The 15,270-nt window shown below is 39.4% G+C and overlaps 1 protein-coding gene across 1 annotated transcript in view; it reads left to right on the top strand.

Annotated features, from left to right (window-relative positions):
- FANCB (FA complementation group B) overlaps positions 1-15,270 on the top strand; it is a 30,203-nt gene that overhangs the window by 5,181 nt on the left and 9,752 nt on the right. Inside the window, exons 2-5 of the mRNA XM_040997357.1 lie at positions 1,688-1,797; positions 3,639-4,656; positions 8,868-9,017; positions 9,774-9,870. Coding sequence (XP_040853291.1) covers positions 3,709-4,656; positions 8,868-9,017; positions 9,774-9,870 — 1,195 coding nt within the window. The 5' untranslated portion in view covers positions 1,688-1,797; positions 3,639-3,708. The remainder of the gene's footprint in view (positions 1-1,687; positions 1,798-3,638; positions 4,657-8,867; positions 9,018-9,773; positions 9,871-15,270) is intronic.

Here is a 15,270-nt window from a genome sequence, read left to right as displayed (position 1 = left end):
GCTTGGCTTGTGCTTCTAGCTCTGGATCTTTCCCTGGCAGCGTCCTTACTTGATGGTGTGACTGGAGCTGGAGGGTCTGATCCAAGAAGGCTCACTTGTGAAACCATTGGCAGAAGGCCACAGTCCTTTCCTGGTTGTTCACGGCAAGTTGTAATTCCTTGCTGTGTGGATTTCTCTCCCAGGCTGCCTCAGTGTCTTAATGGTGTGGCGCATGGCTTCTACTAGTGTGACTGATCCAAGAAAGCAGTTAGAAGGAGAGTCACTATGCTGATTCTAACCCAGTCACACAATGTTATTTATGCCATATTTTGTTGGCTGGAAGGGAGTCACAATGCCCACATCTCATGCAGAAAGAGAGAAAAACTTTTTCTCTGATGGAAAAAGTTTAAGAACATGGATGCATATTTTAAAATCACAAATGATGTATCTGGAAGTTAAGCAGTAAGATGAACTTTCCAACTCGAAAATAGATGCTGGCTAATGTAATGTACCTGTAAGTAGAATTCCCTCTAAATCAAAGTCATTGCTATCAATTACTGCTACATTGTTAGATTGGTAGATTATGTTTCACTATGATACATTGTTCTAATCCACTATTAGTATATTTTTATTATAAAAGAAAAAACAACTTGGGCTTTGGGAGTTTGCTTCCATTTCAATAACCTTCCATTTAAATAACCTCCTTTTTCAGTTTTCTGAAACAGCTGAATTGCCTAGTGTACAAAATGATCCTCAAGAAAAGAGTGTACTTAAAGTTGTTCATAGTTGCGGGGGGCGGCTAGCCCTCTCAGCGCTCACGAATCATGAGGCCTGTGACTCTTCTGATTCTAAAGTTAGATGTTCTTTGAAGCAGAATTGGCTGTGATGATCAGTGTGATGGTAGCAGCCAGCATTCATTGAGCAAAGTACTCTTCCCCCTTACATGTGAGTAATACATTCTAGTATCTCAGAAGATGCCTGAATTTTTAGATACTACCAAATCCTATATATCCTAGGGTTTTCCCTGTGTGCCCTCCAGTAGTGTTGCACTGTACCAAGGTTAATCTGTCATTTCATAGTTGGGCTCTGCTGCCTCCTTTGTGTCGGTATTGTGCTTTGGGACTATTATTAAGTAACGTAAGGTTCGTTTGAACACCAGCATTGCAGTATCCTGTTGATTAGACTCGTGGGTGATGATGCACAGTGTGGAGGCACTAAACAAAAGGAGATTTTGTGTTCTGGATGTAACAGGGCAGGACAGTGGGAGACTTTCCATAAATGGCATGCATTTTATATTATATAACTTATTTCTGGAATTTTTCCATGTAATATGTGATTGATCATGCAGCAAACTGTACAAAGCAAAGCTGTAGGGTATGGCTGTGTGGGTGGCAGGGAGAGAGGGGTAGCTGCTATATTTCCTGTATGACAGGCTGTATGTCAATTGCTTTGTGTGATCTAATCTTGGTACCTTGTAGGGTAGATGCTGTTACAACATATAATGTAAATGTGGATGTGAGGTACAAAGGGATGATGGAATGTGCCCAGATCAAACATTTAGGGGAAGACAGACCCAGTTCTGCTTGGCATGTGTTGGACCTTCAAACACCATTAAAGGAATGACTCAGTATATATAGAGAACATATTCTTTTGTTATATATTCTGTTTTGTGAATTCTCTTAAGTACTTATGTAATGAGTTTCTTCAGAATAAGGGACTGCATACCAGCATGGTCTGATGGTTAAAACTGAAGACTTCAGCATCAGAAGGCCCATCTTCTAAACCTGGCACCATTGGCAATTGGTACTGTCACTGTAGGTAAGTGTTATGATCTTAGAAAAATGTCTTACGTTTGTTAAGATTTTCTTGTTTTCAAAATGGAATCAGGTGATACTTAGATGAAATAATGCATGAATTGTATGTGGAATGTAATAAACATGAATGATTAATAGCTTTATGTGAATTATATTTATCATAAGTTGCGTCAGTCTTCACCCCCTCACACAAAGAATAGTGACTTCCTTAATATAAAAAAAGTTATTTTTATCAACTTAGATTTATTTTTATTATTCATCAGAAACTTTTTAAAGCTTTGTTATAGCAATTCCTGTTTTTGTTTCTGTATTTTGTTTGTATCAGAGAGCCCAGTACAGGCTCCTGTCTCTGGATCTGGTTGAGCTGTAAGAGCCTCCTACTTCAGCCATCACCATATTTGGGAGGAGTATGAGCTCCAAGACATGTAAATCAGTGACTAACTGAATTGTACTTCTAAAGGGATGAAAGCAGAGGCTGCAAAACCGGATTAGGGCTGTTCAAGTTGAAGCAGAGCAAAGTAGAACTCAGGAAGAGTCTTGAGCTAGAAAGAATCCTCTGTATTCACATGCTATGTTAGCTTTTTGGATATTGGTTATTTACAGTTATAGCTATTTGTTTTCATTAAAGAAATGTATAGAAAAAAAATACTTGGGCTGTTCTTTTCTGAAAGGTGATGTCACAGAGGTATAAAAACTTAAAGTGGGATTGGTGCCTTGGTGTAGCAGGCTCAGTGTTCTGCCTGTGGCACCAGCAATCCATATGGACACCAGTTTGTGTGCTGGTTGTTCCACTTCTGATCCAGCTCCTTGTGTGTGCCCGGGAAGGCAGCAGAGAATGGCACAAGGCCTTGGACCCTGCACTTGCACGGGAGATGTAGAAGAGCTTTCTGGCTTCTGACTTTCAGACCTGTCCACCAATGAATGGAAGGTCTTTCTCTGTCACTGCTCTCTGCAAGTCAGCCTTTCAAGTAAAAATAAATAAGTCTTAAAAAAAAGAAAAAGCTGCTCCTTTCTGCTTCACTCTGCCACCATGGTCAGTGTCCCTGAGTCTTTCTTGCCAGATCTTCTCACAAGACCTTCAGAATCAAGAGATTTCTTGGCCAAAAAACAAAGACCAAATTCCCCCATACTCCAAAGGATTTGAATGAAAACTGGTACTAGGGTCAGTTATTACTCCAAGAGGAGACACTGGAGAAGAACCAAGTGGGGTCTGTGAGGAACTGTGCTTCAACAGATGGGACAGCTGTTTTGTTCTGTATCAACGTCACTGTCCTTTTTTTTTTTTTCTTAATGATTTATTTGTTTTTATTGGAAAGGCAGACCAGATTCACAGAGAGAGACAAAGAAATATCTTGGTTCCACTGATTCACTCCCCAAGTGACCGCAATGGCTGGAGCTGAGCCGATCTGAAGCCAGGAGCCAGGAGCTTCTTCCAGGTCTCCCACACGGGTGCAGGGTCCCAAGGCTTTGGGCCATCCTTGACTGCTTTCCCAGGCCACAAGCAGGGAGCTGGATGGAAAGTAGAGCTGCTGGGAAATGAACCATTGTCTATAATGGATCCCAGCATATGCAAGAAGAGGATTAGGCCACCAAGCCAGTGTGCAGAGCCCATTCTCTTCTTGATCAAGCTTAAGATGTCACAATGTCTGGTCAGCTGGACATGTTTGGGGCTGTGGGTAGTGGGTTGGTTCAGTAATAAACATGTGAGGCCTTTTGAGGAAAAAAAGCTTACACTGCTCATTTAATGAAGTTGTAGTTACGTGGTATTTCGGTAACAGAAACATGTGTTTTCTTTTCAACCCTGCCTAGCTCATGGCAGCTTTTCGTCATTCATTTCTTTTTTAGATTTCATAGCATCAACTGGAATCAATTTGTATTTCAAAATTGAATCAACACAAAGAGTAGATATTGTGGAATGACTAGCAAACAAGCGCTGTCATACAACAACCAAGAAAGGGTCTTGTGTCATAATGGTGAAGTCCTTGTTTTCCAGTTGTGCACGAAAAATTTTGCAGCTAAAGAACATGAAAAAACACCTGTGTTACAAGTCCGAAGAATGGTATTTGACATAGAAACAAGAACATTTGTTCAGAAATCCACAGGGATCTTCAGATTAAATAAAGAAAAAATCTCTGATTTTAAAATCACATGTTGCAACTGTGTGTCAGATTTCAGAACTGGGCTCAATCTCCCTTACATTATGATACAAAGCAATAACGATAGTACCGTTATCCGATACTTGTTACTAGTTCTTCACAGTACTAATACATTTGAAAAACGATTGAGCTTTAAACTTGACCATGAATTGAAGGACAGCATAAGGGTCCTTAATGGCCCTTCAGTTTTATGGCAATATGTCAATACAGTCTTCATTATCTCATCCAAAACTGGTAATGTTGTTAGTGTCCCTGGCATCTTCTCCTCTGTTATGTGGGCAGGGGAAATTGGAAATCTAGGTACAGTGTTATTGGGACTAAAGGAATGCTGTTTTTCAGAGAAAAGATCCCAACAGCCTTCAATAGCAGATTATGAAAGTTGGAATACCAAGTTTTGTTTCTATGCTCTGGAAAGTAAAGAAATACTAAGTGATGCCTGTATCATCCCTGCTGCATATAGCAATGTGACTTATGTACATGTCTGTGCAGCCAAGATGGTCAAGAATCAGTTACATGTGTCTCTGCTTGCCCTGACTGAAAACAATCAACTGGTTTCATTCCAAAATGGGACTCCTAAAAGTATATGCCAGCTTCCGTTTGGCGATCCTTGTGCAGTTCAACTTATGGATTCAAGTGAAGAAAAGCTCTTTTTCATTGTGTCATTTAACTCCAATGATGCTTGTGCTGTTTGGGAAAACAACTTTCAGGTACAGTATTTACTCTTAACTCTAAGACCTTTTAGCATTCCTGGGCATCATAAAATGATGATCTTTTTTTTGCCTTGCCATTTTGAGTGATATTCTTTTTAGTTGTTTAATGATGTGCAAATGCTTAACCTTAGTTCTCTTTTAAGATGATTTTCTAGTTTGTATTAATGTGATAATTATTAGATGTGTATTTTTCACTTACATTAAGATTACTGGGGATTTGCCTTCTTACATTTTTTAGAAAACTCAAATTGGATATTCAACTTTTGAAAAGTTGACAATTATTTACATTAAACTTTCTCTGAGTCCTTTCTGAAATGAAATATAGGGAAATTCTTGAAATGTGTCACTCTGGCTTTAGAAACAAATAATTGTGTTCCAGTGACAAGAAATATTACTTTTTGAAAACTGTCACTGAGAGATTTTTATGATACAATTTCTAGCTCAGAGCTGGCCTTGGACCAAGCATTCATGTAGTATAATCTTTTACTTGTAGGTTTAGAAATTGCTTTAAAATACTCATTAGTATTGAGTATTTACTGACAAGTTAAAAAAGCACAGGAGGGGATGGGAGTTGGAGGGGGGAATCCCAGTCTCTATGAAATTGTACCATAAAATTCAAAATAAAAATCTAACAACAACAACAACAAAATACGGGAACTAAAGAGGCAATTGGAGGCTTGTAACTGCCTCCAAACACAGTACTTCTCTTACTCTGACTTCTGATTGTTTTTTAACATGAACACCTGCTCATTTGGTTATGTAATGGGAAGAGTTCCTTTATCAAGCCAGATTATTCCTAGTAAGAAGTGTTTCTTCTGGAATTAGTACACTTGTTAAATTTTGTGATACTTCAGGATAAAAAAAAATACACTTCCCTTATTTTGTGTGCACTAATTAGGAGTCCAACCAAAATTTTTATCATTTTTTTGTCACCTTGGTCTGGAGTATTGATAAATGCTTTACAAAGTTCAAGCTGTATTTATTAACTGAGAATCATTATTTTGTGTGTGGGGAAATGCCACACTTGAATTATGCTCTATCTGGGCTTACTTGATAAACTCCATTTCTGGTAATAGGGATTATGTTCAATCTCTTTAATCCACATTCAGCTTCTATAAGACACAGAGAACTTCAATTCTCAAAAGGAAGATAACTGGAAAACTACCCTATCTTATTTTGAAAGTAATTTTTTTAGGAGCACACTGTGTTTTATTTGGAGCTTATGTGGGAAATAACATTTTCTGTCTTTTTCTATTTTCTTTTCCTTGTAGGAAATGGTGGGAGAGCACCATCTGGTATACTCTCTCTATTCCATACCAGGGTCAGGGTAGTGCCAAGAACACAAGCTGGGTTTGAATCCCGCTGAGCCCATTACTGGTGTTAACCTCAAGGGATAGGTTTAATTCTTGTGAACTCATTTTTCTCTATAAATTTGGGATCCTCCTACATTAAGGCATTGCAAAGTGTCTGACACAGTGCTTAGCACACACAAGGAGCTTAGTAGAGGTAGCTATTTTTATATTAGGCAAGGGCTCAGACTGTCAACCTGCCCAAAGATATAATTTGGTAAGGAGAAGCATTCCCTTGAATTCCATGACTGGAACAGACTGTAGTCTGTACTGCTCTGAAGCTCTGTTGCTCTCAGTTCATCCAGAACATAAGATGGCGTCACTGCATGTGGATGGGTATGCAACTGCTGCCTTTCGGAGTGGGATTTGTATTTTAGGGTTCCGTGCAATGGAGCACAAAATGCCTGCGGTTCCCACTGACTCTCCCCATGACCTCTTCAGGGGTCCTGGTCTGTTAAACTAAACTGCTCTCATTGAACACGTTTTGAAAGCTCTAGTCACACAATGACATCTGCAAGTGCTTGAAAATCATATCGAACCTGGCATCCCTGGGCATTTGACGACTCTGTGTTACGTTTATTCCCATTTACTTCAAAAGGATGTAGCCTAGAGTGAAATATGCAATTACTTGGATAATAGGAAGAAAGAGAATCTCAAAGTAAAGAGAGAGGGGTGATGGTCATGTCAGAAATGCTTAGTGAAAAGAAATAATTGTATCGAAGCAGTTACACTTAGTTGAGCAGTTAAGGCAAAAAAAAAAGGAAATGCAGTGGGTTCTAAGTGAACAAAACATGCTACAGGGAGATATATATATTCCAACATTGAGTTCTAAGAGTAATCTACTATTTGTAGTATTATTAAGAGGTTCTGGACAACAAAATAAATAACAAATTGCTGGGGCCTGTGTTGCGGCATATTGGGTTAAGCCACCATCTACAATGCCAGCATCCAATATGGGCACCAATGTGAGTCCCAGTTGCTCCATTTCAGGTCCAGCTCCCTGCTGACAGCTTAGGAAAAGATGGCAGTGGAAGATGGCCCAAGCATTTGGGCTCTTGCACCCACCTGGGAGACCCAGGTGCTCTTGGCTCCTGGCTCCAGCCTGGCCCAGCCCTGGATGTTACGGCCATCTGGGGAGTGTACCAGCGGAGAGGTCTGTTATGTGTCTCCCTCTCTGTATGCAACTTTTACTTTCAAATAAATAAATATTTAAAATAATAATAATGACAATAATGAAATGCAAGCAACAGAAGCAATCTTCTTTGGAATTGGCTATCGTTCATCTCACTCCAAGAAGGAGTAAACTTACAAAGAAAAGCAAGCAAGCATCAATTAGAGTAACTAATGAAAATCAAGGGCAGTGTGTTTGCAGATCTGTCCTTCAAAAAAGCCTCAGGCCCTGAGTTTAATCCATTCATAAGAGTTGGAGCAAAGGTGGTCTAGAAGGATCCGTGATTAGCTTTTAGGCTTTCTCTTTTGCATAGAAATTGTTCTGACAATCTATATAGCAGACATTTCAAACCTCAGATCATTGTCAAGTATACCTGAAACCTAGCTTTTTGTGTGTTGAACCACCAGTCACATGTGCTTGTTCACCATTTGCAACGTGGCTAGTCTAAATTCAAATATGACATAAATGTCAAATAGACATCAGAACCTCAGTACAGAATGGAAATCAAGTATCAATATGTATTACATGGGATTGAAATAATGTCTTGGATATATTGGGTAAAATAGTCACTTTTTCATTCCACCCAGAGAATTTAAAGTTATATACGTGCCTGATGTTTGTGGCTCAGCTTTATTTCTGCTGGACAGTACAGTTCTAGAGCTGTGGGTTGAGACTGTGTATCTCTGGCGTTTGTATGCTCGTCACGTTCTTGCTGCTTCTGTCTCTTCACATAGTTCTTTATACTGTGTGATATTTGTGGGAAAGGGGTGAGGGTGAGGAAGAAGAGGGCTTATTACCAAGCTGCCTCCCTGTGCAAGTTAAGAATCACAGTCTGAGAAATTAGCCTTCTGGGGGCACAGCTGGTATTTGGTTGCATACAGTGAAGAGCCTTACTTAGTGCTAAAGCCAATCGGGCATATTATATATATAATCTCTCCTGGTCAACTAAGTGCAACCACTCAAATACTGAGCACCCTCCTGAATCGTCTAGATGACACATCTTGTGTGCCAGGGCTTCTCAGCCTTCTTTTGTCTCAGGAAGGAGATCGGATTCCCATGGTGTTACTTTTCTAGGGGATCAGTCTGGAAGTTTTCAACTTTATGCTCCCCTTTAAGTCATTGACTTTTAAATTTGGGGTCTCATGTTCTGATAGACTACCAAAACATTCCACTAGGCTGGGATGCTTCTACGTGTTCTACCGTTAAGGTCCCTTATCTTATAAAAGTGCCTACTAGTACGTACCATTTAACTAGCATAATTGAATTCCTTGAATAATTGGTCTGATCATAAATATGTATCCGTTAAGGCAGATGGGATGAGGGTTCCTCAATTAGCTGTGTTGGAGAAAGACTCTTTAGTAGAACTTTACTCATGAATCATGTTAGAATTTCTAGAAGATGTAGTCAGGAGACATGTTAGGATTTAGGAATAGATTATAACAACATTTCAATGTACAAATCAGGGATATGAGTAAATAATGTTTAAATCAAAGTATCTTGCTGTTTAGGTAGGTGTTATAACTCCTTGTGTTTTCTGGTCTCCCAGTTCCTCAGTTTAGTTTATATTATAATTTTATTTCTCATTTGTAAGATTGAGGATACACTGTGACTACATAGAACAGGAAGACTTGTTAATTTGTCTCATACTTGATCTTATTTTTGGTTCCTCCTTTACTGTACTCTTTTAGATTACTGCTAAGTGGCAAGAAATTAACTCAGTATTGATAGATGACTTTGTGGGAACCGGAACTGAACAAGTGTTGGTGCTCTCTAAGAACTTGAACTCAGACTGCTTGAGTTCATTTATACTAACGGATCTCGGCGAAATAAACTATTCAGTAAGTTCTGTTTATTTACTGTATGTTACTTTAAGAAACACTTTAGAAAATTTAACTGTTTAAATTTTTGATACAACATTTAAATATTTGTGATTCCTTATGTAAACTTTGGGGTTTTAAAAATAGGTTGGTTCTTGTTTCAAGTAATGTCAATACAATTTGACCATGCTTTAGATTATTAATTTGGTATATAACTTCTAGTGGGTACTCGCTACAATAATATTATAACTTCATTTTTGCTTCTGAGCACTGCATTTTATACCAAGAAACATGGTAATATTGGATTAATTAAGGACTGAAATGAACAAACTGTTTTATTAAAAAGCCTCCTCCTGCAAGGCCAGCATCCCATATAGGCAGCAGCTTTAGTCCTGGCTGTTCCGCTTCCCATCCAGCTGCCTGGCTGTGGACTGGGGAAGCAGCAGATGACCCGAGTCCTTGGCACTCTGCACCCACATGGGAGACCCGGAAGAAGCTCCTGGTTTCTGTCTTCAGCTCAGCTCAGCTCTGGCTTCTATGGTCACTTGGGGAGTGAACCAGCAGATGGAAGATCTTTCTTCTCTGTCTCCCCTCTCTGTAAATCTGACTTTCCAGTAAAAATAAATAAATCTTAAAAAAAGAAAAAAATATGAATAGCCTTATATTTTGTTGTTATTCTTATGATTTGCCTTGACTGGATAGAATTTAATTGTAGATTGTTAATCTTACTAATTCTCTATTTCAGTTGAAGTGTGTTTTTCTCTTTTTATTTGTTAGAGTGAACCATTGGATCTCAATGAAGATGCTGTATTTGAAGGCATGCAAGATAATCGTCGCTTGTTGATTTCACCTCTTCGAGGAGAAGTGAAAGTTAGTGTCTTTTCGCTGGGTGCTTTTCTAAATGAAGTAAAGCACATTAAAAGAACATTGCTTAATGTTTAAGCTTCTTAGTGCTTGGGAGGTAAAATGGTATTTCAAGGGAACTTTATCTTTTTGTACCTTTGTAAAAATTATTATGTTATTACTTATAAATGTGTTATCTGAAACAGATACTCTTTTCTAGTAAGGTTGTGCAGATTTAATAAGCTTTGTGAGAGAAAATATTGAAAGTCCATTTTCTGGTCTGTAGGATCATTGTACCATGGTATATTTTTTAGGGGGCAGTGAATATGATAAATCATGATTCATTCTGCATATGAATAAGCTTTCCATATAAAGCCCCCTGAAGTTTCTTTCCCCGCCCCTGAATATACCAAGGTAACGCCCATTACCTGCAAAATACTGGAACTATACAAGGAAATATTTAGAACAAAGTAGTTATCTGAAATTGAATTGCTGATCTATAACAATTTTTTTTAAATAAATTATTTATTTTTCATGATACAATTCCTTAGGCTCAGGGACTACCTCTCCCCCATTCCCTCCCCACCACTGTTTTCCCCTATAACAAATGTTAATGCTTTGACATGGATATTCCTGTAGATATTTATGAATCTGTATGCATTTACATTGAAAACCATAGGGTGTATGTCCTTTTGTAACCTACCTTTATGTGTGTAATAATTTTCAAATATATAGAAAACTGCTAAGAATTCAGGGTATGTAGTCCCCACGTGAATTCAACTATTGTTACTTTTAAAATCATGCTTAACCTCATCCATATGTGTGTGGGTACATTGTTGTAGAAACATTTGAAAGTTGCTAATTTTATTCTACTTTAGTCCTGATGTATTTCAGGGGCAATTTTCTAAAAGAGAATTTATATAATAGGAGATCACTTGATCTCCTGTGTATTCACAATGCCATTGTTAGTTAGAACAGTGGTAATGATTCTTTAATCTTAGTATCTATTCTATACCCAGTGTATTCAGTTGTCACAAAATGATGTGTTTTTTTTAAAGATTTATTTATTTTAATTACAAAGTCAGATATATAGAGAGTAGGGGAGACAGAGAGGAAGACCCTCTGTTCATTGATTCACTCCCAAAGTGGCCACAACAGCTGGTGCTGCACCGATCTGATGCCGGGAGCCAGGAACTTCCTCCAGGTCTCCCATGTGGGTGCAGAGTCCCAAGGCTTTGGGTCATCCTTGACTGCTTTCCCAGGCCACAAGCAGGGAGCTGGATGGGAAGTGGAGCTGCCAGGATTAGAACCAGCGCCCATATGGGATCCTGGTGCGTTCAAGGTGAGGACTTTAGCCACTAGGCCACCGTGCTAGGCCCATAAAATGATGTTTGTAGCTTCCTTTTTTCAATATCCAATCAAGACTTGGTTTGAATTATAATATTTCCCTTTGGTCATTTTATGTAGCATAATTCCACCCTGACCCTTAAAATGATACAAAAAGTGCCAGCGCTGTGGAATTGCTAGTTAGACTTCTGCCTGTGTTGCTGGCCTCCTATATGGATGCCAGTTCAAGTTCTGGCTGCTCTTCTTCCAATCCAGCTGCTTGCTAGTGTGCTGGGAAAGCAACAGAAGATGTACCAAGTTCTTGGGCCCCTGCACCCACATGGGACACCCACAACAATCTCCAACCTCCTGGCTTCAAACCAGCCTAGCTCTGCCAGTTGTGGCCATTTGAGGAGTGAACCAGCAGATGGAGGATCTCCCTGTCTCCCTGTGTGTCCTCATTTCTCTGTAAATCGGCCTTTCAAATGAAAAATAGATAAATGAATCTTTTTGGGGGAATGACACTAATGAGGAGGTCAGGCAATTTGTACCTCTTGGTTTATCTAAGCCCTTGTAGAGCCATTTAACATTTTTCTCTGTCCTGGAGTTTACAAACTTTTTCTGGATAGGATCAGCTGGTAACTCTTGGTACCTTTAGAATTATTTTGCAGTTTGACTTATTAAAGTGAATTAATAAATGCTTGTGTAACACATACCAGATATGATTGTGAACAAAAGACAAATAAAGTGTCTTAATAGACAGAAAACCAGAGAGAAACGGTCTGACAAGAGAAATCTTCAAGAAGTTTGTGGGAAAATAGGGTTAAAAGATAAGTTTAGGGACTGACACAGTGGCTCAACAGGCCAATCCTCCACCTGCAGCATTGGCATCCCATTTGGGCACTGGTTCTAGTCCCAGATGCTCCATTTCCAGTGTGGCTGTCAGCCTGTCCTTCCCTCCAGTCCTTGGGCCCCTACACCCCATAAGGGAGTCCTAGAGAAGCTTCTGGCTCCCAGCTAAGCTCCAGCTTAGCTCCTGCCATTGCAGCCATTTGGGGAGTGAGTCAGCTGTTGGAAGATATCTCTCTCCTTCTCTTTGTAAATCTTCCGTTCAAATATAAATAGGTAAATATTTTTGAAAGATGCTTCTTTTGATGCACAAAAATATATTCTTGGATTATTTATTTTAAAGACTAGGTGAGAGAGAGGAAGAGACAGAGTAAAGTAGATCTTCCATGACTGGGTTACTTGACAGATAGCAACCACCACAGCCAGGCTGAAACCAGGAGCCCAAAACTTTATCCACGTCTCCCATGTGGGTGGCAGGACCCTAATCAGTTGTGTTAGCAAGCAGCAGCTTGGTGGGAAATAAAGCAGCCAGGACTCAAACTGTCACTCCAGTGTGGAATGCAAGTGTTACAAGTGGCAGCTTAACGTGCTATGCCACAATGCTTGTCCTCATAAAAAAGGAATTTTCCAGATCACATATATGAGGCGTATGTAAGAGGTTCATGGAAGCGCACATTATGAAAAAAGGTATATATGAGTTTCAAGTCTTCCTGACCAAAGTAAATGTTAATTCTTAAAAATTTCCGTACCATGAATGAAAGGACAATTTATAGAAGAATATATTGTAACATATGACAGGCTATTAATTTCCTCCATGTGAATGTGCATTCTTATATAGTGTTGTTGAGTAAGTATAGTGGCCCAAACTTCTCCGAGGAAGCATATTATAGTTATTAAAATGTGGATTATGCATGTCTTTGTACCCTTGTGCATTCAGTTCTAGAAATCTGTTTTAAGAATGAACACAATCTTTCCAGAGTGCTTGCTTATATAGTGTTTATAAACTATGCTGTTGGTCAGAATTCAGATGCCAGTCATTAGGAGTGTAGGAAATGAGTTATGATATAGCGGAATCATGGACTACTACCCTGTCAGGAAGAGTAAGGTTTATCTTGGTAGTGATTTAGAAATGATGCCAACACATACAAAAAACCACCAACAACACTTGCTGGCGAAGATGTGGGGAAAGGGGAACCCTACTCCACTGTTGGTGGGACTGCAAACTTGTATAGCCTCTATGGAAATCAGTATGGAGGATACTAAATCAATTGAAAATCAGCATACCATATGACCCAGCAATAGCACTCCTAGGAATATATCCAAAACACCTGTTTTATGAGAAACCAACAAACCAACATGCACCCCTATGTTTATAGCAGCACAATCAGTAATTGCAAAAACTTGGAAGCAACCGAAATGCCCATTAACAGAGGACTGGATAAGAAAGCTATGGTTCATCTACTCCATGGAATACTATCAAAAAAAAAAAAAATGAAATACAGTTCTTTGTGGCCAAATGGGCCCAATTGGAATCCATTATGCTAAGAGAAATGAACCAATCCCAAAAGATTAAATACCACATGTTTGCCTTAATCTGAGATGAAAAGTTGTTAATCTGGAAAATAATACCAATACATTGTAACATTATTGCAACTTCTGACAACATGTATCCAATGCAATAAGACAATGTGTTGTAACCTATAATACAACAATTAATGTGAGTCAGAATGCTTAAGATCTACATCAAAGAACTGTAAAACCTAAAACATTCTTAATACCTTATGTTACTCCGTAAATGGTGAGGGAATGCAGAGAAATCCTCCATCTCCCTAATAAGTGAGTGGAAGACGTGAAACATTGCCTATCAGGATCAAATCTGATAACCCATAGACAACAGACTCGAAACGGCACTAGACAATAGCAAAGCTACACAGGCATAAGGGGGGAAGCAGGAGCGACCCTGAAAACCCCTAAATAGGAGGTCGTGCATATGGGGCAGAGGGGAGACCCCAGAGTAGAGTTGGGGGCCAGAAGGAGGGTCGCATCCCAACCCTGAAGACTCCCAGATCCTCACCAAGGACCGTCAACACAGACACCAAGGACTACATCCCAACCACTAAGGAGACCATGGGGAATAGGAGTGCCTTTGGAGGCTGAGAACTCTGAGGTCACCCACCCCCATCTGGAGCCTCCACAAGGGATGGAAGAAGTCCAAACTCTGCAGCGCAAAAACCAGTGCCATCGGAACGACGGCCAGGAGTCCTGAGCAATCTGCAGAAACAGAATAATAAACTTCCTCTGGGAATAAGGAAGCGAACTCTCTCTGGTCCTTGCCTGGCTCTGGCTCTGGGTCCCCACCCTCCCTCACGGTGACTATTAGAATCACTCCAGTAACCCCTCAAAACAAACAAACAAATATACATACAAACAAAAAGTCTAGAATGGACAGACAACAACATGGAAAGCTTAGAATCAGACAGGAAACGCCCAGCATGGACCCAAACAGGCCTCACTAGGTGGGACACAAAGATTAGTATCACCTCACTAGGGTATTGGGGATTTCTCTGCACACCCATCCTAAATTAAAAAAAAAAAAATGTATTGTACCTAAACTGATAACTGTATGGAATCAGGTTGAATACAAACCAAAATTGAAATGTCTATGAAGAAGTCACAGAATGTAGTTAAGAAACCACATCTTCCCATCAACATACTATTAATCGATGTCATGTCAGTTGATGCCATGAGGTTGTAAATGGCTGTTGAGGGTATGTGGGGCCTTTAATCATTTGGGATGAAGCTTAGCTGGACTTACCTTCAGACCAGAGATGGTCTCACCAAGAAATCGCTGAACCCACTAAGATAATAAGACACTGGACTTTATGCTTGGTAAATATTTCCAATGAAAGAACCACAACTGAATTTGAACTGTGGTAATGAGCAAGGTGGAGAAATCCACAATGGGGAGAGGGTTCAGGGAGGGGTGGGGGGAATACCAGTGCCCATAACACTGTGTCACATAATGCAGTACAATTAATAAAATAAAAAAAAGAAATGATGCCAAAATAGTTTAATTTATGAATGCATGACTTTGGGAAAGGTTTAATTTGTGAAATAGGACCAGTCCTTTTGATAAAGAAGACAATGGCAGATTAAATAATTTGTAAAAATCTACAGGCTTCAGAAAGCTGACAATATGAGACTGACTTCGCCCCACTACTTCAATACATGATAAAAATAATTCACTTCCCTTAGA

Source organism: Ochotona curzoniae, unplaced genomic scaffold (assembly GCF_017591425.1).
Source record: "Ochotona curzoniae isolate NIBS_2020 unplaced genomic scaffold, NIBS_Ocur_1.0 contig_1274, whole genome shotgun sequence".
Classification (NCBI taxonomy): Eukaryota; Metazoa; Chordata; class Mammalia; order Lagomorpha; family Ochotonidae; genus Ochotona; species Ochotona curzoniae.
The sequence above is the reverse complement of the archived record's forward strand: the minus strand, read 5'-3'. Positions and strand labels throughout refer to the sequence as shown.